This window comes from Callithrix jacchus, chromosome 6, assembly GCF_049354715.1.
Source record: "Callithrix jacchus isolate 240 chromosome 6, calJac240_pri, whole genome shotgun sequence".
Taxonomy (NCBI): Eukaryota; Metazoa; Chordata; class Mammalia; order Primates; family Cebidae; genus Callithrix; species Callithrix jacchus.
This window is the reverse complement of record NC_133507.1, coordinates 140,792,134-140,814,232: the sequence shown is the minus strand read 5'-3', so window position 1 is coordinate 140,814,232 and position 22,099 is coordinate 140,792,134. Positions and strand designations below refer to the sequence as shown.

The 22,099-nt window shown below is 50.7% G+C and overlaps 1 protein-coding gene across 1 annotated transcript; it reads left to right on the top strand.

Annotated features, from left to right (window-relative positions):
• Nucleotides 1-14,892: 14,892 nt before the first annotated feature.
• On the top strand, nt 14,893-21,382 carry IHH (Indian hedgehog signaling molecule). The gene is made up of 3 exons (XM_002749801.7): nt 14,893-15,661; nt 18,110-18,371; nt 19,942-21,382. Exons 1-3 carry the CDS (start codon nt 15,347-15,349, stop codon nt 20,598-20,600), a joined length of 1,236 nt encoding a protein of 411 aa, XP_002749847.3. The 5' UTR covers nt 14,893-15,346; the 3' UTR covers nt 20,601-21,382.
• The last annotated feature ends 717 nt before the right edge of the window (nt 21,383-22,099 follow it).

The window sequence follows — 22,099 nt, the reverse complement described above, 5'->3', positions numbered from 1 at the left end:
CTTGGAGAGGCAGGAATGAAAGTAGAACTCAGAAGTTCATGGGAAACTGTTGGGTAGAGGAAGGACTCAGGAGCACAGTGCAGAAGGCATTTGTTCATTTTTGATTTTGAGACAGTGTCTCATTCAACAATAGAGTAGCACGATCACAGCTCACCGCAGCCTTGGCCTCTTGGGCTCAAAAGTCCTCCCACCTCGGCCTCTTCAGTAGCTGGGACTGCAGGCACACATCACGCCTAGCTAATGTTTGTATTTTTTTGTAGATCTGAGGCTTCGCCATGTTTCTCAGGCTGGTCTTGAACTCCTGGCCTCAAGCAATCTGCCCACCTTGGCCTCCCAAAGTGCTGGGATTACAGGCATGAGCCATTGCACCTGTCCCATTTCTGGTTTATTTACTTTTGATGATTAAATGCCTCCTTATTCATATATCCAGTATATGTATATGTATATATGTATATGTATATGTATATGTATATGTATATGTATATGTATATGTATATGTATATATGTATATGTATATATATATATATATATATATATATATATATATATACTGGTTCTGTCCTGACATCAAGTCTGGAGAAAAGATGATCAAACAATAATAATAAGAGCAACAATAATAAATAGCTAACATTTATTCAACAGTTAATGTATACCAGGTACTCTAATGAGCACCTGACATGACCTCAGCATCATATGAGGAAGAGGCTGTTAACACCCTAGGAAATTGGGTCTTGAAGGAAGTGACTTATCAAAGGTCACACAGCTAATAAGTGACAGCCAGAATTTGAGCCAGACAGCTGAGTTCTTAACAGCATTATTATATATATTAATGAAAACATTTATTTTCTAGAAAGGATGTTAGGTCCTTCTTTCCAGTCATGTCCTCATCCCATGATCTTGCCTCATTTCAGTAGGATGCTCTGCTCCCCATGGGCTCTTCAAGGAGGGAGCTCTTGAGGACTCCACGACTTACCCTCATGCGTTTTCCTGCTAGCAGAGTCTGAGAGCTCTACCAAGGCTCATTCCCAATCACTGCTGATAACTTTCCTTTACCTCCTTTACCACAGGACCTAGAGTGTGCTGTGTGGTAGTGACTGTCATCAAAGTGAATTGGGAACAGCTGAAGCTGGCTTACTTTGCTTTTTTTTTTTTTTTCTTTTTTAAGACAGTCTTGCTCTTGTTGCCCAGGCTGGAGTGCAGTGGCCCGATTTTGGCTCACAAGGGATTCTCCTGCCTCAGCCTCCCGCATACCTGGGATTAGAGGTGCCTGCCACCACACCCAGCTAATTTTTGCATTTTTAGTAGAGATGGGTTTTCACCATGTTGATCAGGCTGGTCTTGAACTCATGACTGTAGGTGACCTACCTGCCTTGGTCTTTCAAAGTGCTGGGATTACAGGCATGAGCCACTGCGCCTGGCCGATATTTAGTTTCTTTTCAGCATAATTTAGACAGCCAGCTTTTAGTATCTACAAGGCACATGGAAAATGGAAAGGCTTCCCCAGCAAGCTTGGAGAAAATACAGGTTCTTCACCCTGGACACTCCCTGTATTCTAAGATCACAGACTCAAGGCATTTTTCATCACAGCAGGGCTGGGGGCTTGTGAATCCTTCAAAATTGTAGGTAAAATCTTAAGAGCATAATTTTGTTCATGTTCTCAAAAAGAATGTGTGACTTTCTAAAAAGGTTAAGAGTATAGCTAGTAACCTTCTGTCTACTGCCCCCATCATCCCCAAAGGCTGCTGTCTCCATGGGGGTATTGCTTAAATGCATCCTTAGAGAAACATTGCTACCGGTGGTCTGAGGCATACTTGCCCTGAAGCCCTTACCCCACAAAGCTAGGGGTGGTGGTTGAGAATCATTCATCCTAAGGCAACTCCAGGGAAATCCCTGCTTTGACAAATTGGCCTAGCCAGGCTGTATTCCAGCCCTGCCCCCTGGCTTGGGCCCCTCCCTGAGGCCCCCAGCCTGGCCCAACCCCCACTCCACATGCACATAAAAGGGTTGAATTCTCGTGGCTGCTCCATAAATTTTATTCCGTAAATATTAGTTTTCCCTGTGTTTAATAAAGCAGTGGCCCACCTCCCCGCCTACCCGCCCGCTCCTCGGGGCTGGGGCTGGGGCCAGGGCTGGCTGGTGGGAGAAGGGACTCTTTCAATTGCTTTGGAGTATTTTTAGAAAAAAAAATAATATAAGGTGGTTTACACGAGCAAGCCAGCAAACCAGGAGCAGGACTTGGGACCTCGAGGAAGTTCCTGCAGAAACTTGACCTAAAAAGTAGAGAAATAGCGCCACCTAGGTTGCAAGGCCTACTTGGCCTTGCTGCTGGCCCCCCATAGTTAGCTAGGACAGGCATGCTCTTTGCTTGGAGAGAAAGCCTCATCCCTTTCCACTCTAGCTGGGTAGTACCTCCTTTTCTCATGCCCCAATGGGGCTTCCCCAGTAACCCTTAAAAGCAAAGCTCAGGCTCGGTCCTAAAAGATGCCATCAGGGTCATTCTCTTCTCTTGTCACCAGGCAGCCAGTCTCCCAGATCAAGGAGTATTTCCAAGGGACAGCAAAGTTATTGAGAAGGCAGGAAGAACGCTTCTAGTCTCATCTTACCCTGACTCTTGAGGAGGGAATTCCTATGGTGTAATGTGGCAAAGAGTGAGATCGTGCTCCTATGCTCTGAACTGGAAAGAATCTAACCTGCTGAGACCAAAAGTCCTTCCACAGGCCTGGTACAGCACACCTATGGTGAGCACTGGGAGAAGGAGAGATGCTCACATCTTGATACTCAGCCCTACTGCTTCTTGTTTTTATTCAGCAGTACATTTGGACTCCCTTTTCTTTCCTTCCTTTTCACTTACACCTCCCATTTTCCCAAGCCCTTACCTCCTTCTTAGCCTACATCTGCTGGGAGATAAGCAGGGGCCCCATGTGTACTCTGTACAAAGCTGGCGGGAGGAGTGGGAATGGGAAAGGCTGTGCTGCTCCTGGTCTCATTCCTGACATTGTCACCAGGAGTACTTTCCTCTCTCCATTTATTCTGTCTCTCATTTTCTCCTACTTACAAAACTACACAGATTTGCTCCAAAGAGTATAGGGTAAGCCTAAATTATCTTAATAACCCTTCCTCATGAAATAGTAAACTCACTTTGTCTGTTCTGCTTACGCTGTTAATGTAGACTGTGTTAATACACATTTTCTGTGCACTTTTCTGTTTTCATCCTTTCATCAGAATATGCTATTTGAGAGCAGGGTCAGTTTTAACCGTAACTCAGAAAATATCACTGCAGGGGTGGTATACCATTAAAGAATATAATTTTATGTCAACTAGGTTTTGATACAATCAGGATATGTTTTTCTAAGCTCTGCTGTCAAGTAGTTTCTGTCTCCTAATTTTTCTTGAAAAAACTGTTCAAAAGGAGAACTTTGCTTCCTACTCTCTGTTACCAACATCCATAAATGTATGGACTAGCAAAATTGTAATGGATTACATAGTAGGCCCTTAGATACAGAGGGGAATGCAGGAAGAGAAGGAAGCCCACACTTTGGAGGAGGGGGTGTTCCCAGCTGCGGTGACCCCCTGGAAGCTGCTGCAGGATACTCTTGTCCAGGGCAGCTCATTGCTCTGTTTCTCCCTTGTGTTCTTGGCCAAGGCCTCAGAAGATCTCACCATGAGGGGAACATCCAGTACGTGGAGGGTATACAGTAGCTTGTCTGCTCTGAGGAAGAGGGACCGTAGGGGATCCTTCTCTATTTGAGAATCTAGAAGTCCATCTCTTCTTGAACTTTCATCCCATCTTCTGAGACTTTCTTTGTGGTGACTTTTTATGTATCCTGTCAGATCTGGGCTCTCAGTTCTCTACCCTAGCACATGGGAAGTCATTAGGTAGCACCCAAGTATTCTAGCAAAGGCTTCATCACTCTTCTGAGCTATTAAGTCCCATCCCACTCAGTTTCTCTATTTGGAGCCCAACAGATTTTGCTATCCTTCTACCCACTCAGCACCCAACTCTCATGGGTTCTTGAGAATCTGGGCCTGCCTACCAGGGGAACCCGGAAGAGGCACTGGAAGAGCTCCAGGGTGTGGGGAGCGCACAGCCATTGACTCACCTGGGAAGATTGTGCCAGAATTACTTGTCCTACTGGGCCAAGGGCCAGTAGTTAAAGGAGCATGCAGTGCCACACTCTTCCTCCCTCACTTTACTCTGGGGCCCAAAACAGTATCCGAGTTAGAATTGGGGAGTAGGGCTCAGGGGCTGCTGGGAGTCCCTTTTGAAATGTGTTGTATTTACTTTTTCATATTGGCAGCTGGAAGGGGAAGCCCATCCCAGCTCAGCATTGTTGTCTAACATGGTTAATCAGATCCTATAATCCTGCTGTGGAAATATTGGGCCTCACTCAAAACAATAGAGACCGAGAATATTGTGGTTAAATTTCAACCAACTGCCTCCCTGTCCTGTTTGCCTAACCCCTACCCCCCTCTCCCGGGCCAGAGTCCTCCCAGCTTTATGGACCCCTGATAGGACTGACGGCCAGTCAGAAATGGGTAACAGAAGAGAGGAGAATGGAGTAAAGAAGGGTGATCCTCTTGATTGGCACTTCATCCTGGCTTTTCCCTCCCACCTGAGGCCTTGAAGGCTGAGCAGGGGGTGGTGAAAGGGGTTGGAGCTGATAGGGAAGCCCCACAGGGTGTGGGTCTCCACTCAGGGGTCAAGAGCGGTACTGTTGGGAATCATGCATGGTAAAGATAGTCCTTACTCAGGACAGAAAAAGCCTAATGCCACACGAGAAGGCAAGACTGCCAGTTTCATTCAGCATTGCTGCCTGAGGGTTTCCAGGGCGCCCTGTCACATGTGGGAGGAATGGGGAGGCACTAGTGGTGGGAGGCACAGCTGGTAATAATGATTTTGTTTTATATATAACAGTAATAATAATAACAGTGCGGTAACCTTTGAAGGTGATACTGTTGGCCCACCTTGAGTGGTTTTCTGGTAATGGTAATGTCCATTGTGTTGCCCTGTTTTATAGGTGTGAATTAAATCTGGCAGGAAGTTTTACAAAATTAGAATAGCAAGACAAAGGGAATAGATTATTTCAGAAGGATAAGCTGTACAATCATATTTTGAATTAAAGAAAAGATTGAGTGTCTGGATTGTACTAAAGGGGAAATTTAAGGCTGGACTCCATGGCTTATGCCTGTAATCCCAGCACTTTGGGAGCCTGAGGTGGAGGGATTGCTTGAGGCTAGGAGTTCGAGACCAGCCTAGGCAACACGGTGAAACCCCATCTCTGCAAAACATTTAAAAAAATTTTTTTTAATTAGCATGGTGATGTGCACCTGTAGTCCCAGCTACTCAGGAGGCTGTGGCAGATTGTGGGCTTATTGAAAACAGAGAGTATATTTGTGTGGCCATTCGGCAAGAAGCATAAGGCCCCTGCTGGTGGTGATAGTGAATAAGCACTCACTGCAGTCAATAAGTAGATCATTTGAGTTAACGCATGTTTAATGATTCCTGTTTCTTGTTGAATATGGGTTTCTCTATTTCATTCCCAATACATTTCCTACAAGCCTGTGCCATTCCTTTGAATTGCTCTATAGTGATCTGGAATGTTTTCCCATTAGATTTTCTCATTTGCAGTTCAAGTCTGTGAACAACATGAGGTTTAACCAACATGAGATTTAAGCCAACTGTGTAGACTTCCTATATCTCCCTTCCTGATCAGCAATATAGCCCATTCTTTGGAGCTTCCAGTTGGGATCTTTCTTCCCATTGAATTCTTCCTATTAGTTATCTAAGTTGCTTAACTGTTGAAAGGTTTTCCATCATCTTTAGATCCTTTTGAAACCAATTTTTCTACCTGCCTCAATTCCATTTGATGACTGCTATTGTCTTTGAGATTCCCATCCAGAAGCATTCATACCTCTTAGGTTCTCACAGCCAGGAACTATTCCCATCCAGAAGCATTCATACCTCTTAGGTTCTCACAGCCAGGAACTATTTCCTAAGTTGTCTTTCTGGTTGAAAGCTCAGTTCCTACCGAGCAGTCCCTGCTTCAAAATGGCTTTGATGAATAACCCAAAGGAGCCAGGGCAGTCTCTGAGTCACCACAGAGCACCCTAGGTGAGAAACATCCTCAAGTGTTCTCTGCTGTTGCTCCACCCCCACCCTATATGAACAGATCAAATAGTTTCTTCTGGCACAGTTCTGCTATTTTCATTTGTCAAATCCTAAAAATGCACACACACTTTGACTGTTCAGTTGTCCATAGTGCTGGAACTAGGGCCTCACTGTACTTCACCTCGTTGACTGGTGTTACCTCCAAAAGCAGTGTGGCTGCGACTTGTGCCTGGTGCATCCTGGGTGCATGACAGCCAAGTGCAGACTCAAAGGCAGCCGTTTCACAAGCTGGGTGTCCTAGAGAGGAGTCTTCTCTGCCTTTTGCTGAAAATATCACCATGTTAAATTTTCCCTTTATTTTTAAAATTTTCATTGATTTATTTTTGAGACGTCTAACTCATTCACCCAAGCTGGGGTGCAGTGGCACAATCATGGCTTACTGCAGCCTCAACTTCCTGGGCTCAAGGAAAGCCATTAGGCACAGCCCAAAGTTGATATTTAGGGATAGATTCTTTCCCCCAAATTGTTTCTTTTTTGATTTTTTCCCCCCAAGGAGTTTTACTACGTTGCCCAGTCTGGTCTCAAACTTCTGGGCTCAAACAATCTCCCCACCTCAACCTCCTTAGTAACTGGGACTATAGGTCATTGCCTCCACACCCAGCATTCCTCCCAAGTTTTTCAAGTATGGGAGCCAGGTGAGGTGGCTCACACCTGTAATCCCAGCACTTTGGGAGGCCGAGGCAGGCAGATCACACACGAGGTGAAGAGATTGAGACCATCCCGGCCAACATGGTGAAACCCCATCGCTAATAAAAATACAAAAATTAACTGGGCATGGTGGTATGCACCTGTAGTCGCAGCTACTGGGGAGGCTGAGGCAGGAGAATCACTTGAACCCAGGAGGTGGAGGTTGCAGTGAGCTAAGATCCTGCCACTGCACTCCAGCCAGGTGACAGAGACTCCATCTCAATAAATAAATAAATAAATAAAAATTAAAAAAATTTCAATTGTACAAAGGAGAAAGTGAGAATCATGACAAGGTCTCTCTCTCTCATTCTCTCTCTCTCTCTCTCTCTCTCTCTCTCTCTCTCTCTCTCTCTCTCTCTCCCTCCCTCTCCTTTTTTAAAGTTTAAAAGAATTCTATATGTAAATACTGTTTTGTTACCTACTTTTACTTAATTATGTTGTGTCTATTTACACGTCAATACATTAATTTATTTAAAGGGTAAATTATCTTCACTCTGAGCTTTATGAAAAGTTTGAAAAACATCCTCGTGATCAGAAAGTAGAAAGTTAAGCTCACTCACTCCATCCTCCTCTCCCCCGACCCTCCCACCTGGCTTTGTTTTCTTTAGTTACAATGGCCTCCTCACTATTTCCTTGACATGCCACAGTTCTGTCTGCCTAGAAACTCTTCCCCTAGGTCATCTGCTTGGTCAAAACCTTCACCTCTTTCAGGTCTTTGTTCAACTCGCACCTTCTCAATGAGACCTACATTAACCACTCTACTTAACGGAGGAATCTGCCTTCTGACCTTGCATCCCCCTCCTGCCGCAAGCTGGCTGTACCCCAATCCTTTCACCCTGTTTTAGGTGCTTAGAATGTGGTGTTTTGCTCATAGTCCTTTCTTATTCCCTTCTAACACATTATTATTATTACAGATGATCCCCAATGTACAATGGTTCAACTTAAATTTTTTGACTTGATGATGGTGCAAAGCCATCTGCATTCAGTAGAAGTCATACTTTGAGTGCCCATATAATCATTCTGTTTCGCACAGGCTTTGTGTTAGATGATTTCACCCAACTGTAGGTTAACGTGAGTGTTCTGAGCATGTTTAAGGTAGGCTAGGCTATGCTATGACATTTGATAGGTTAGGTGTATTAAGTGCGTTCTCGACTTAGGATATTGTCAATTTATAGTGGATTCAGTGGGACACAACCCTATTGTAAATTGAGAAGCAACTGTATTATTTTGTTTTATTTTTTGAGACGAAGTCTCACTCTGTCACCCAGGTTGGAGTGCAGCGGTGTGATACCAGTTTGCTGAAACTCCCACCTGCCGAGTTCAAGTGATTCTCCTGCCTCAGCCTCCCAAGTAGCTGGGATTACAGGCATGTGCCACCATGCTTGGCTAATTTTTGTATTTTTAGTAGAGATGGGGTTCCACCATGTTTGCTGAGGTCTCAACCTGACCTCAGGTGATCTACCTACCTCAGCCTCCCAAAGTGCTGGGATTACAGGTGTGAGCCACTGCTCCTGGCCTATTTATTTATTTATTGAGAGACAGAATCTTGCTCTGTCACCCAGGCTGGCATGCAATGGTGTGATCTTGGCTCACTGCAACCTCTGCCTCCCTGGTTCAAGCAATTCTGGTGCCTCAGCCGTTCGAATAGCTGGGATTACAGGCACACGCCACCATGCCTGGTTAATTTTTGCATTTTTAGTACAGACGACGTTTCACCATGTTGACCAGGCTGGTCTGGAACTCCTGACCTTAGGTAATCTGCCTGCCTCAGCCTCCCAAAATGCTGGGATTACAGGTGTGAGCCACGGTGCCTGGCCAGTTATTTATTCTTATGTTTGTTTGTAATTGTCTATCTCCCCATCTTTACTAGAATGAAGCTCCATGAGGACAGGGATTTTGTTTTGTTTTGTTTTTTTTGTCCTCTCACATTTCAAGCACCTAGAACAGTGTCTGGCACTTAGTGGTTCTCAAAAAAATTTTTTTGTTGAGTGAATAAATGAAGAAAGATTATCACACACATAAGAAGACATCCGTGTTCACACCAGCGGTATCTTGGGGTGGTTTTAGAAATTCGTGGATATGAATGAAGTCTGTTTTGTTTGAGGCACCCTGTTGTAGGGAGGGAGTGAGTGTTGAATCCCCTTTTGTTAGCTATAATCATAATAGAATAAACTTGCCATTTTGCAGAGACTAAGAATACAAGTTACTAAAAAGCAATTGATTTTATACTTTCTTGCTTTGTTTGGCTACAGATCCCCAGCATCCTTAGGGTGCCATCTCTACCTAGAGACCAGGTGAGAGAGGTGGGTAGACTACTGCAAGCCCACTTACAGAAGGCTGACACTCACGCCAGGGAATCGCTTGAGTATTATTGAGCATTCACTGAACTAGTGTTACTCTAAGATTTTCTACTAAGCAACTCATTTTTTCTCAAATAGAGACTGGAGTGGAAATAAAGGCTGGGCATGGTGGCCATTCGTTAGTCAATATGTTATAATCCATGCACAGAAATATATTTATATGTACTTTTTTATGTTCCTCTTTTTGTTTGTTTGTTTTTGTGAGACAGTCTTGCTCTGTCGCCCAGGCTGGAATGCCGTGGTATGATTTTGGCTCACTAAAACATCTGCTGCCTGGGTTCAAGCCATCCTTGTGCCTCAGCCACCTGAATAGCAGGGATTATAGGCATGCACCACCATGCACAGCTAATTTTTGTATTTTCAGTAGAGAAGGAGTTTTGCCAGGTTGGCCAGGCTGGTCTTGAACTCCTAACCTCAAGTGATCCTCTGGCTTCGGCCTCCCAAAGTGCTGGGATTACAGGCATGAGCCACCACACTCAGCCTATATGCCTGTCTATCTGTAAATGTCTTTCTATAAGATAAGAGTTTCCCAGAATCTTTCATCTCTGACTTGAGGCAAAAACACTCTGTAACTAATTCCGTCTTTTCCTAGCTTTTAAAAGTCATCAAAGCAAGGTCTTTAATGCCTGACTCTCTCTGAAGTACCAGGTAATGAGCTTATTGTTTGAGCAAAGGTAACTTGACATTCCCATTTCTAATCAACAGTCAGCTTTCAAAGCATTGTTAATTTTGAGTGGCTCTAGTTGGATCTTCAAATGTGACCTGGACTGATCAGAGGGTTGAAAGACAGGTATGCTTTTATTTCTGCATATGGGGCCAAATTCGGTGGCATTGCTTACCTTTTCAAAAAACAGTAGAAGTCAGAGTGACACCATCCCATTGGGGAGTGGTGAGTCAAATAAAGTATGAGGTGTTAAAAGCCCTAGAAGGAGGAAAAACTTCCTTTGATTTAGGAAGGAAATGATTGTCTTGAACAGAGGTCGATAACCCAGCATGCTTTCCCTGGGAATCACTCAGCAAGAAACTTACTGTGCAGTCAGTGAAGGCCTGGATTCCAACTCCAGCTCCCTATTGGAAAAGCTCCGAACCTGACTTTTCTCATTTGTAAAATTAAGATAACAGCGTGAACTTCGTAAGGTTTTTGTGAAGGTTGTATGAGATGATATTAGGGTTTCCTCTCTTTCCTAGATCATCTAAGTTGGCTCTTCATCATTACTAGGGTCATCATCTTTGCTTGGACCACGCCCCTTTCATGAGCATCCTCTTCGTTCTTTTCAGTCATTCCCTTTCCTCCTTCAGGACTGATTTTATCCAAGAGGTCTAACCCCAGGCCAATCACCTCTTAATTCCATATTCTCCTACACCAAATTCACCTAATCTGCTAACCTATCTAGTTTATAATGCACTACTCTGTATTCATTTATGAGTAGCATTTGTGGCTTTGTAATTGTCTTTTATTTTCATGATTTATCTTTAAGGTTAAATAGTAAATTTCTCGAGGACAATGCTATCTTGTGTTTTTCTGTTTGCATTGTGTTCTTATGTGCCTGTTACACTACTGTGTCCAGGTAAATACTCCCTAATAGAAAGATGTAGGGTCTCCTAATCACCACTGCTGTCTTGAGGCACCACACATGAGCCTCCTTATGTATTTCCCCTAGATGAGTAATAGGAATCAGAGAACTGCTGCTACCCCTAAGTGAGCTCAGTAGAGGATAAAAGTGAATTATATGTAACATTTGTACTTTAAAGCTTATATTTTTTTAACCCTTTCAACAACTCTATGAAGTATGTGCTGTTATTTTTATTTTATAGATGAGAAAATGGAAGTTCAGAGACTTGTCTAAGGTCACACAGGTAGAAGGTAGCAAAGACAGTGTTGAGGCACAGATCTGCCACCTCTGGGTCTACCGTTTCTACTGAGCCGGGGTTGCTGTGCACTCAGCAACTGGAGAACGTTGGACTAATTGCATTCCTGAAACGTGTCTGGTTGTGGCTTACCACCCTTGGATTTAGAGCTGGATTGATCTGGTCAAGTGGCAGGATTAGGAGAAAAAATACTAGTTGACTATAGATGTATGGACCTATGCAGTATGTATGTGGATGTGAAGATATGCTATATAATACCATGTGTATAATATAAGTACACTATATTTGTACTACATAGTGTTAAATTAAGATCGACTAAAAATGGTAGTATACTAAGTAGATATCTATTATATATTTCCCTCTGTTTCCAACCTAATTTTTTTAACTTTCACTTTGCTAAACAAAAACTTAATCATTATGCAAAGCCATGGATAACTTGTTCTCTTCAAAATAGAGCTGATTGAGGAAGAGAAGAGATCTAAAGGCGAGAGAAGAAAGTGATTTTACCAGCAGGCCCAGGACACAGATGCGAGGTGTCCCAATGAGGCTCTGTCGCTGCAGCTCTCTCCTGATAATGGGGTCACATGTCCCACGCCGTAGGCCATCGGAGCTTCCAGAGCAGCATACTCTGCCTCCGTTCAATTTTAATGCTGCTGGCAGAGGCTGGCAATGATCAGAAAAAGAACCAGGCTTCGTTTGATAGGTGTAAGGGACTACTAGCCCCTTTTAAAGGCCACTCTGCATCTACTGAACAGCTAAGAACATAGGCAGCCAAGAAATTATCTGGGCACCGAGGCCCCAGGTTGGATTTAAAAGTGCTCCAGGTCACTGCTGTAGAAATTATGGTGCTCCCAGTCTCTGCCCTTCCTCTGCTCTGAAGGAGGTTGGACTGATGTTGACCCAAATCTGAGATTCAGATCTTCGAGTGCCATTGTGTCCTGAGAAAAGAGTATATAGCTTTGGAGTGAAAATGTTAGCTGTGGGACCTCAGGCAAGTTGCTTGCCTTTTAGATCTTGGAGTTACAGATTTGTAAAATGAGAATAAGGTCATGCACAGAGGATTATTGTGGAGATTTTACTAACTGCGTAAAGCACCTGGCAGAGAGAAAAGACTTGATACACGCTGGTCTCCCTCTGCTTCTCCAGCACACACCCTTATCGCTGCTCCTAAGTTAGCCTGGCAGAGGAAGGTCTGGTCTTAGTGAAGCCCAGTTACAACCAACAAGGTGGCTCTGCATGCCTCATGCCAAGCTATGGCAGCACTTAAGTACTTATTTGACACGGATCAGATATTTACCAGATGTGTATTCAATAGGTTAGAATCACAGTCTACGAGAGGAGAAAGGAGAAGAAGAATGGAAAAGCTAATAAATGGTTATAAATTAGAACCTCTGAGAGAACTTAAAGAAATTGTCTTTTACTTGGAGAAAAGAAGATTGAAAGTAATTTAACAACTCTTCAAGACAATGCATGAAGGATAATCAGCAGGATAATAGCCCTAATCCCCAAGGCCAGAAAAAGAGGGAAGGAGTTGAATTTGCATTAGAGAGGGAGGGAGAAAGATTCAATTTAAGGCGAAACTTCTCTAGAAGATTATTATTAAACACTGGAATAGGTGACCACAGAAGCTTATGGAATTTTCTTTCATGGAGCTCCATAAAAACAGAGAGCCTCTGTTTGTCTGGTTTGTGAGAGGTACTGACCCTCCTCCAGAAATCTGAGGTAGAAGGGCAGGAGGGAAAGGGGATGGAGAATATTGCAGAGATAGTTCTTGAGCCCTGGAAAATACAAGTTAAACCACTTAGAAAGCTTACAGGGAAAAGAAGCAACATTCATCACTGACTAGGAAACATAGAATCTGAATGCTAATGCAAGAAAGAACATGGGGGGCAGGGAGAAGGTTCAGGCAAAGGGGAGGAAAGGAGGCGATCCGTTGTTTCCACGTTGCAGGCACCACTCCACTCCTGGTGGAGCAATCCTAAATTTCCTACTGTGGGCCTCAGTTTCTGTAATATTAAGCGCTTGGAGTAAGCACTCTCTTGAGTCTCATCTAATCCTGAGTTTGTGTTTATAAAACTGATCCAGAGGGCGGGCACGTGGCTCACACCTGTAATCCCAGCACTTTGGGAGGCTGAGGTGGACGGATCACAAGGTCAGGAAATAAGAGACCATCCTGGCCAGCATGGTGAAACACTGTCTCTACTAAAAATACAAAAATTAACCGGGTGTGGGGGCGTGTGCCTGTAGTCCCAGCTACTTGGGAGGCTGAGGCAGGAGAATCACTTGAACCTGGGAGGCAGAGGTTGCAGTGAGCCAAGATCGTGCCACTCCAGCCTGGCGACAGATCGAGACTCTGTCTCATACATACATACATACATAAAACTGATCCAGAGAGTGTGAGTAAATCTGTGAACAGCTGCTTCAGCCCCAAACCCAGGAGGAGCTGTGTGGCTTTGTCCGGCACAGAGGGACCCATGCACCTGCAGAGGCGAAAACGGGCTGGGCCAGAGCCATGGGCTTCAATCCCTGCTTCCCAGCCATGTGCATGTTGCTTATCTCCTCTGAACTTCAATATCTTCATTTGTAAAATGTGCACAGTAATAGCTCCTTTGGCCATTGTGAGTTTAAATTAGATAATGCAAGTAGAACACTTAGTATAATAGTATCTAGTAACTCCCATGTTCAGGAATGTAAGTACAATAAAATGATACCTATTCTATTAATAGAATTGGAGTGAGAATTTTTAAGCCTTTTTATGTCTCATCTTTTCATTTCTACCTTTATTGGATTTGTAGAACATACTACAGTCAAATCATGTAGTTTAGTGGTGTGGTGGTGATGTTGTTTGTTTGCTTTTAACACACTTGCTTTTACTTGTTTTGGCACAAGGGATCCTAATTCATTCAGCTTTCCTGAATGTTATATTGAAACACATAACACTTGTTCACGTCCCTAGTTGCTTCTACATATTCTCTGCTCTTTTAAATGTGTAATGTAGAGTACTTATTACACAAGTAATTATTTAGCAGTTCTGGTGGCTTTGCACGATTTGGGCATTCATGGCAAGCCTCCCTTACTGAGATCTTTGCTGCCCCTTTTTAATATGGTCAGTCTGGGTTCCTTGGTATTCTGCTTGATGCCACCATTTTAGCTACTCTTCTCTATATTGACCTACCCCTTTGCAACTTCTTATTGTTGGTTTTAGCAGTGTTTCCAACTTAAAACCCCTATTTGACTCCCCACCCCCAGTTTGACACCGACAGGCAGGCTGTGGGATGTGCACCGGGTTGATACAGAACCCAGCTCCACCAAGCAGAGAGGGCGCGTCGCCTGGCCAGGGTGGGGACCAGGTTATGAGCGGCCTCCTGCCTTTTGGGTTGGCTTCCCCGCAGGGGACACCGTAGGCGGCTGTGCGGTCCGGCCACTGCCCCCCGCCCCTCGCGTCCGGCCGCGCCGTGGGTTGCGGTCTCCGTGGGGGTGGCAGGTCCTGTCCGGGAGGTTTGAGCCTGGCGGGGCACCCCAGAGCCGCGAGGAGCCGGTAGGCGAGGCCAGGGCGGGGTGCGGCGCGTCCAGGCGGGGAGGGCAAACTCGGGCAGCGCAGGGGGCGCAGAGGGCAGCAGGCGGGCGGATGCGCGGCGGAGGCGCGAGCGGGACGAGGGCTGGCTAGTGCCGGGGCCGCCCGCCCGAGGGGGAGGAGGCTGTGCTGCCCTTGCTGCAGGTTCGCTGTTGAGCGCACAGGAGGCAGGGACATGGGTAGGGTGCGGTCTGCGCGGGGCCCGAGCCCGGATCTCTTCCATTTCCCCTCTCACTCGGCCCCGGGCTGCGCCGCAGACGGCAGCAGCTCCCGCTCTGCCCGAGCCGCGTGACCGCCGGGCCGGGGTGCTAACCGCGGGGCCCTGCAGCCCGCCGGCCCGGCCAGCCCAGCCCAGCCCGGCGGCCCGCAGCCCCGCCACCCGCCGCCCCCCGCCGCCGCCGCGTTGCCAAAACAAACGGGCCGGCCTATTTATTGGCGGCCGGCAAGCCCGGCAGCTCAGAGTCGAGGCGCCGAGGGGGACAGCGCGCCGCCACCAGCTCGGGCCCCGGGCCCCCGCCCCGCACTTGAGTCCCGCCGGCCCTGGCCGCACCGCGCCGCCCATGGCGCCCCCCCTTGGAGCCCCCCGGAGCCACCCGTACGCCTGAGCCCCCGCAGAGCTCCCGTCGACGCGCCTACGCATCAGCCCACCAGGAGCCCTCGCCCGCCGCTCCCCCGGGCTCCCCGGCCATGTCTCTCGCCCGGCTCCGGCCCCGACTGCGCTTCTGCCTGCTCCTGCTGCTGCTGCTGGTGGTGCCGGCGGCATGGGGCTGCGGGCCGGGCCGGGTGGTGGGCAGCCGCCGACGACCGCCGCGCAAACTCGTGCCGCTCGCCTACAAGCAGTTCAGCCCCAACGTGCCCGAGAAGACCCTGGGGGCCAGCGGGCGCTATGAAGGCAAGATCGCGCGCAGCTCCGAGCGCTTCAAGGAGCTCACCCCCAATTACAATCCAGACATCATCTTCAAGGACGAAGAGAATACAGGCGCCGACCGCCTCATGACCCAGGTGAGCGCGATCCACCCTACCAGCGCGCCGCCGCCGAAGCACCGCCACCTGCCCGGCCCTACCCGCCCCCTGGCACCTTTTCTCAACTGCCTGGCACGCCCCCTGGCACCTGCCCTTCTCGCCAAGCCCCGCGGCCTCCTGCCCAAAATGGGCTGGCCAGGGGTCCGGGCAGGAGTGTCGGCCCCCAAGCCCGGCGGAGACTGCTGGAAGAGCTCCGCGCTGCCAAGCCCCAGAGCCCAGCAGGTTGGCGGCTGCTGCTCTGCCCCAGAGTAGTGGCAGCTCAGCCAGACGCGGCACCCGGAGGTACGCCTACCCGGCTGCCTCCTGCGCCTCTGGGACCCACGGAGTCCCTCCCTGCCTAACCTTCTGCACAGCTGTGCCCCTTTCCTTTTGAAACCTTTCGGCACCCCTGACGCAGACTCTCTGGGTGCGTAGGGCACCACGGCCTTTCCTCCCTTTGCGCTCTTGGTTCTGCGCGCTACCCACTCCAGGAGCAGCGTCCCAGCTGGGTCTGGGACTAAGAACAGCGAGGAAGAGTTGAATGGGGAGGCGGAGGTGGGAAAGGGAACCCGCCCAGCGAGCCCACGTGTCTGTTTGGAGAGCTGAGGGGTGCTACTGCGGTGGAAGGGTGGGTTATTGGGGCCTTGATGCTGTGGGACTGAGCTTAGGGGATTCCTGCGCTTGGTGGTGGGGACGGGAAGGGGTGGAAGAGAGGAGCTGAGATGCCGTGGGAGGTAGGAAACAGGGCTGATGCTAGTCCCTGCATGCTGGGAGCAAGACCTGCGCTCCACTTAAGCTCAGAGGTGCAAACTTCCTTCCCTGCAGCCAGGTTTGGGAGGGGAGAGACCTGTACCCGCTTCCTCCCGGGTCTCCTGAGGCTTCCCCCTGAAAGCTGGCCCCTGGCTTTCTAGATCCATTGGGAAGAGCAGCTAGACTCAGGGCCCTCAGCATGCACCCTGGCGCCGGAGCTGGCCGTCCGGTGTCGGGGCGAAGGTTGGCTGGTGGCCGGGCCGGGCCGGGCGCCGAGGAATGCAGATAAGGATCCGGGCCACAGGCTGGGCAATCATTGACAGCGCACGCCCGGGCTCTGGACCCGAGAGCGGGGCAGGGGGGTGGGGGGCGGTGGCAGTGAGGGAGAGAGGCGGGGAGCCAGGGCTGCAGGCGGACATAGGTGGGGGGCCAGAAGCCTGAAGACAGGGACTATGAGGGAGAAAGCAGAGCTCCCTCCCCGGGCAGTAAGCACCCCCAGCCAGGCTGTGCACCAGGGAGGACCCGCGGGGCCCTGGGTTGTAGCTGCTATTGGCTCCTGGGAGGCTGAGTCCAAGGGTCTGTGGGGCCCGGACTCTGCAGGGTGGGGGGAGGTTGAGACTTGGGCTGCCCACACTTGTTGGCGCCCCGAATCTCGGAGTCAAGGACTGGTGGAAGGGCTTCTCCCCTTAGGCCAAGGACCCAGCCCCAGCTTCTCCTTCTTAGTCAGCTGCACAGTCCCTTGGGTTCTCAGGACCCAGGCACACTGGGAGGCAGCAACCAAGGATGGCCATTTCATCTTTCCCGCAGGGCCGGCTCTACCCCAACTCCATGTGAGGTGGATGGTGGATCTGGCTCCCTGAGATCAGGAGCTTGGTTTATGGAGTTCCTTCCGGTATAGGGATGGGGCACCCTTGCAGAGGTGCTGAGGGTTTGAGATTGTCAACCCCTTTTGCGCCTTGCAGAAGAAGACGCTGCATGTGGCCCCTCATTGGGGGGCCCTGGAGCTAGTTCACTGGTTTCTGGTTCCCGGGCGCTATCATCTCCAGCTGGGGTGCGGGCCGGTTTGGGATCATGAGTCCTGGCGGGAATCCTTTGTGGCGCTGGAGGCACAGGCAGGCCGGCGATCCCCCTCCAATAAACCGGCCCCCCCCCCCCCCCCAGCTGCGGCGGATCTCTGCACCTGCCGCGCCTCCAGAGCCGGTCGTCCCCAGGCCTCATCCCTGAGACTGCGGTGACACCTACTGGGCACCTCGGGCCTTGCATGCCTCGCAGGCCCGCCGCAGGCAGTCAGCTTCTCGGTCACTCCTCCCTCCCCGCCGCTGGCTGGCCCTCCTGCCTTGGAGACACAGAGGGTCCGGGCTGCAGTGTGTGGTCCTGTCTGTGGAGGGATGGATACCCGGAGCTGAAGACAGCACAGGAGGGAGGGGACCTCCACCTACCAGAGAAGGCGCCGCCAGGGCGCTTGCCTCCATGCCTCCTCCAGATTTGTGGTGCCGCCTCAAGGTCCAGATCCCCGGGGGCGGCTGTATGCTAGAGAGGGAGCACTCCAGGGCCCTCTGTTCCTAAGGAAGATGGACAGCACCCTCCCGGGCTTCCAGCTCCCGTGGGTGTGGCAGGAGAGTTCTGGGCGAGGCTGGCCTCCACCTGCGCCTCAGCTGGCTCTGCCTGCACGCTGATTTCTGCACATTCCTCTCCCAGCGCTGCAAGGACCGCCTGAACTCGTTGGCTATCTCGGTGATGAACCAGTGGCCCGGGGTGAAGCTGCGGGTGACCGAGGGCTGGGACGAGGACGGCCACCACTCAGAGGAGTCCCTGCATTACGAGGGCCGTGCGGTGGACATCACCACTTCAGACCGAGACCGCAATAAGTATGGACTGCTGGCGCGCTTGGCAGTGGAGGCCGGCTTTGACTGGGTGTATTACGAGTCAAAGGCCCACGTGCATTGCTCCGTCAAGTCCGGTGAGCCGCCGCCAGGGAGCTGGGCCCAGGGCAGGGGCCGCAGGGCGTGGGCGGGAGGCGTAGTGCCGAAAAGGTGAAGAGGCCACCCCCCCCCTCCACCGGGATGGAGGCAGGGATGGGGGGAAGAGGACATCAGCAGCGCTCCCCGTGGCTGCTCCTGACCGTGACTGCCTGCTCATCCCGCACCTGGTAGCGTCATGGCAGGAGCCTAGGGAGATAGGGCCCTGCCCCAGGGCTGCTGGATACTGACCCAGTGGTCCACAGTCCAGAGCCTCCCACAGGAAGTGCAAGACAGAGCAAGCTGCACAGATGGAGGAAGCCAGGCTGCCAGACAAGGCTTCCACACCTCACCTGGTGCAAAATAAGGCAGGTGGTGGGACCAGGGGCCAGGGTGTGCCCAGACACCCACATGCCCGACCAGGAGCCCAGAGGCTCAGAACCACCACCCAGCTGCAGGTCAGCCCTCCTTGGGGAGTGGGTGTCCCTAGCCTCTCCCCCAGTGCCCTGAAGCTGGACACTTTGGAGCAAAGCCAGCCAGGAGAGCCAGACTAAGCAAAGTGGACTCAATAAAATGGATTTTCCCAGATTGGCCGCATTGTTGATCAGAACTGGCAGGCACTGGGGCCTTACGCCTCCCTCAAGTCTTGTCAGCACCCTTTCACCTACACTGAACCCAGTCATGGAGGCTCCAAATGGTTCCTGTGTGGCTCCCATCTAGCCCCACCTGACTGTGGGCTCAGCACTTCACACTGGCAACGTGTAGTAGTTGCACTCACAGACCCGCACACTCAGCCCAGGCCCACGTTTTGGTATTCCTGACCCTTTCCTGACCCACAACCACACCCTGAACCTTCCGCTCAGTAATTCCCCTGCCAACTGTGTCTACTCAAGTCCCATCCACCTTCACTGCAAACACCCGCCCAGGGCAACCACTTTCACTCATTACTCCTGACTCCAAACACTCTTCTCCAGCTGGCCAGCAAAGGCCACAGTGTCCTGTCCCTGCACAGGGACTCAGCACATGAACTGAAGATAGTGACTGTGTCCTCACCCCTGGCCTGCTCCTGCCCCAACCATTCACTGCAAGGCTGCCCAGGAGTCTGCCTTCACCCCACTGGATGGGGTCCCCTCACATCCCTCTACTTAAACGGCCAGCTCTGTTACAGAACCCAGGCAGTCAGGCCGAGAGAACAATTTTGGGGGAGTGTCTGAGCAAGGGGTGAGAAATAACAGAACATCGAGTCCCCGGAGAAGCGAAGCAACCTCCCCTCTCCATGACGCAGTCCTTTCCTTCTCACCCACTGGGTCTTGGGGCTCTAGTATGCTCCTCTTGTTGGCAAAGTATTAGACTGGGAGGAGGGGCAGATCACATTGGAGTGAGGGGATGGAGGGCAGTGAAGGGTGGGTTCAAGTCTACATAGGAAGTGGGGGAAAGGAGCCAGGATATGGTGACGGGGGTTCTCTGGGATCAAGAGAGGCTCTGGCTGGCTGGGGAGGCCAAGGGAGGGGCTCTGTGACCAGGAGGCCGAGCTGCACAGCAGTAACACCTTCATGTCTCTTTCTCCCACAGAGCACTCAGCCGCAGCCAAGACGGGCGGCTGCTTCCCTGCCGGAGCCCAGGTACACCTGGAGAGTGGGGCTCGTGTGGCCTTGTCAGCCGTGAGGCCGGGAGACCGTGTGCTGGCCATGGGGGAGGATGGGAGCCCCACCTTCAGTGATGTGCTCATTTTCCTGGACCGTGAGCCCCACAGGCTGAGAGCCTTCCAGGTCATCGAGACTCAGGACCCCCCACGCCGCCTGGCACTCACACCCGCCCACCTACTCTTCACAGCTGACAATCACACAGAGCCAGCAGCCCGCTTCCGGGCCACATTCGCCAGCCACGTGCAGCCTGGCCAGTACGTGCTTGTGGCTGGGGTGCCAGGCCTGCAGCCTGCCCGTGTGGCAGCTGTCTCTACACATGTGGCCCTCGGGGCCTATGCCCCCCTCACAAGGCATGGGACGCTGGTGGTAGAGGACGTGGTGGTATCCTGCTTCGCGGCCGTGGCTGACCACCACCTGGCTCAGTTGGCATTCTGGCCCCTGAGACTGTTTCACAGCTTGGTGTGGGGCAGTTGGACCCCGGGGGAGGGTGTGCATTGGTACCCCCAGCTGCTCTACCGCCTGGGGCATCTTCTGCTAGAAGAGGGCAGCTTCCACCCGCTGGGCATGTCCGAGACAGGGAGCTGAAAGGACTCCACTGCTGCCCTCCTGGAACTGCTGTACGGGGTCCAGAAGCCTCTCAGCCAGGAGGGAGCCGGTCCTGGAAGGGACCTGAGCTGGGAGGCACTGGCTCCTGCCGTCTCCTCTGCCACGGAGATACACCATTGAGACCTGACTGGGCAACACCAACGTCCCCCACCCCCATTGTGGTGTAGTCATACAGCTGCAAGCTGAGCTGGCGAGGGGGTGGTTGTTGACCCCTCTATCCTAGAGACCTTGAGACTGGCACGGTGACTCCCAACTCAGCCTGCTCTCACTACAAGTTTTCACACCCTGCCTCCCCTTTTGGGGAGGTCCCGTTCCATCTATCTTAGGCCCCCTTGGGTGGGCTTGCACCTCAGTCAATGCTGCTAGATTCCCTGGGAGCCAGCATGGAGCTGGCTGGACCCGATGCTGTCCAGAACTGGGAAGGCCACAGGGGTGGGGCAGCCATCCCAGCCATTCTGAGGTCTGACCTTCCTCCCCAGCCACACTCCTCAAGACACATCCAGAGACTGTTGCTATCCGCAGGCAGAGTTCTGTGTTCTGGCCAATGTGACTGTAGTGCCTGGGATGGGGGTGTTGGACTGGATGTCCTTGCCACCCCCCAGGCTAAGCTCCCCCTTCTGCTGAACGATGACCCCACCCCCTCCGCCGGTCAGTCTCCCACACCTTATTTATTGGCACGGAGGGGGAAGCCCGTGGGAGAATTCTGGGGATGTTTTCAGTCTTTCCTTCCTTTTGTAATAAAAATTATTTAAGTTGTTAGAGCCATAGAGTCCGGGATGCTGAGTGGTGACAATTCACAGATAGTTTGGAGCCCTAAAAGAGTGTGTCTGGGGCATTCTCCCCTCCTTGGAGAGGCTCACCTTCCTCCAAGGACAAAAACTCCAGGGGTCCAGCCCTCACTGCAGGCCCACTCCCACCCAGTAGCTCTGCAAAGCCCTCACAGAGAGCTGTGCTCTGCATGGGGCAGATCATTTGCACGTTGACCCCGCAGTTTACCCCAGACAAGGATGGACCCGAGAGACTAGTGACTAGTCCATGGTCATCTATAACCATGCCCTTGTGCTCACGGGGCCTGGGTTTCTGACTCTTCCCTGTTGGTAATGGACCACAGTATGAACAGATTCTGTAAAATTCACATTCGTCTTGCAGACTGTTCTGACTTCTCAGACAGGTCAGAGATCCCTAATCTGGCAGTTCTCAAACCTTAGCTGGGTTTACAGGCATGCACCACCACACCTGGTTAATTTTTTCTATTTTTGGTAGAGACATGGTTTCTCCACGTTGGTCAGGCTGGCTCGAACTCCTGGTGATCCACCCTCCTCAGCCTCCCAAAGTACTGGGATTACAGGCATGAGCCACCGCGACCAGCCAGAAGCTTGTTTGAAGACGATTCCTGGCCCCACTTCAAGGATGCCACTTTAACAGATCCAGTGCAAGCCCCAGGAACTTAGTCTTGCAAACACCCCAAACATGGCAGA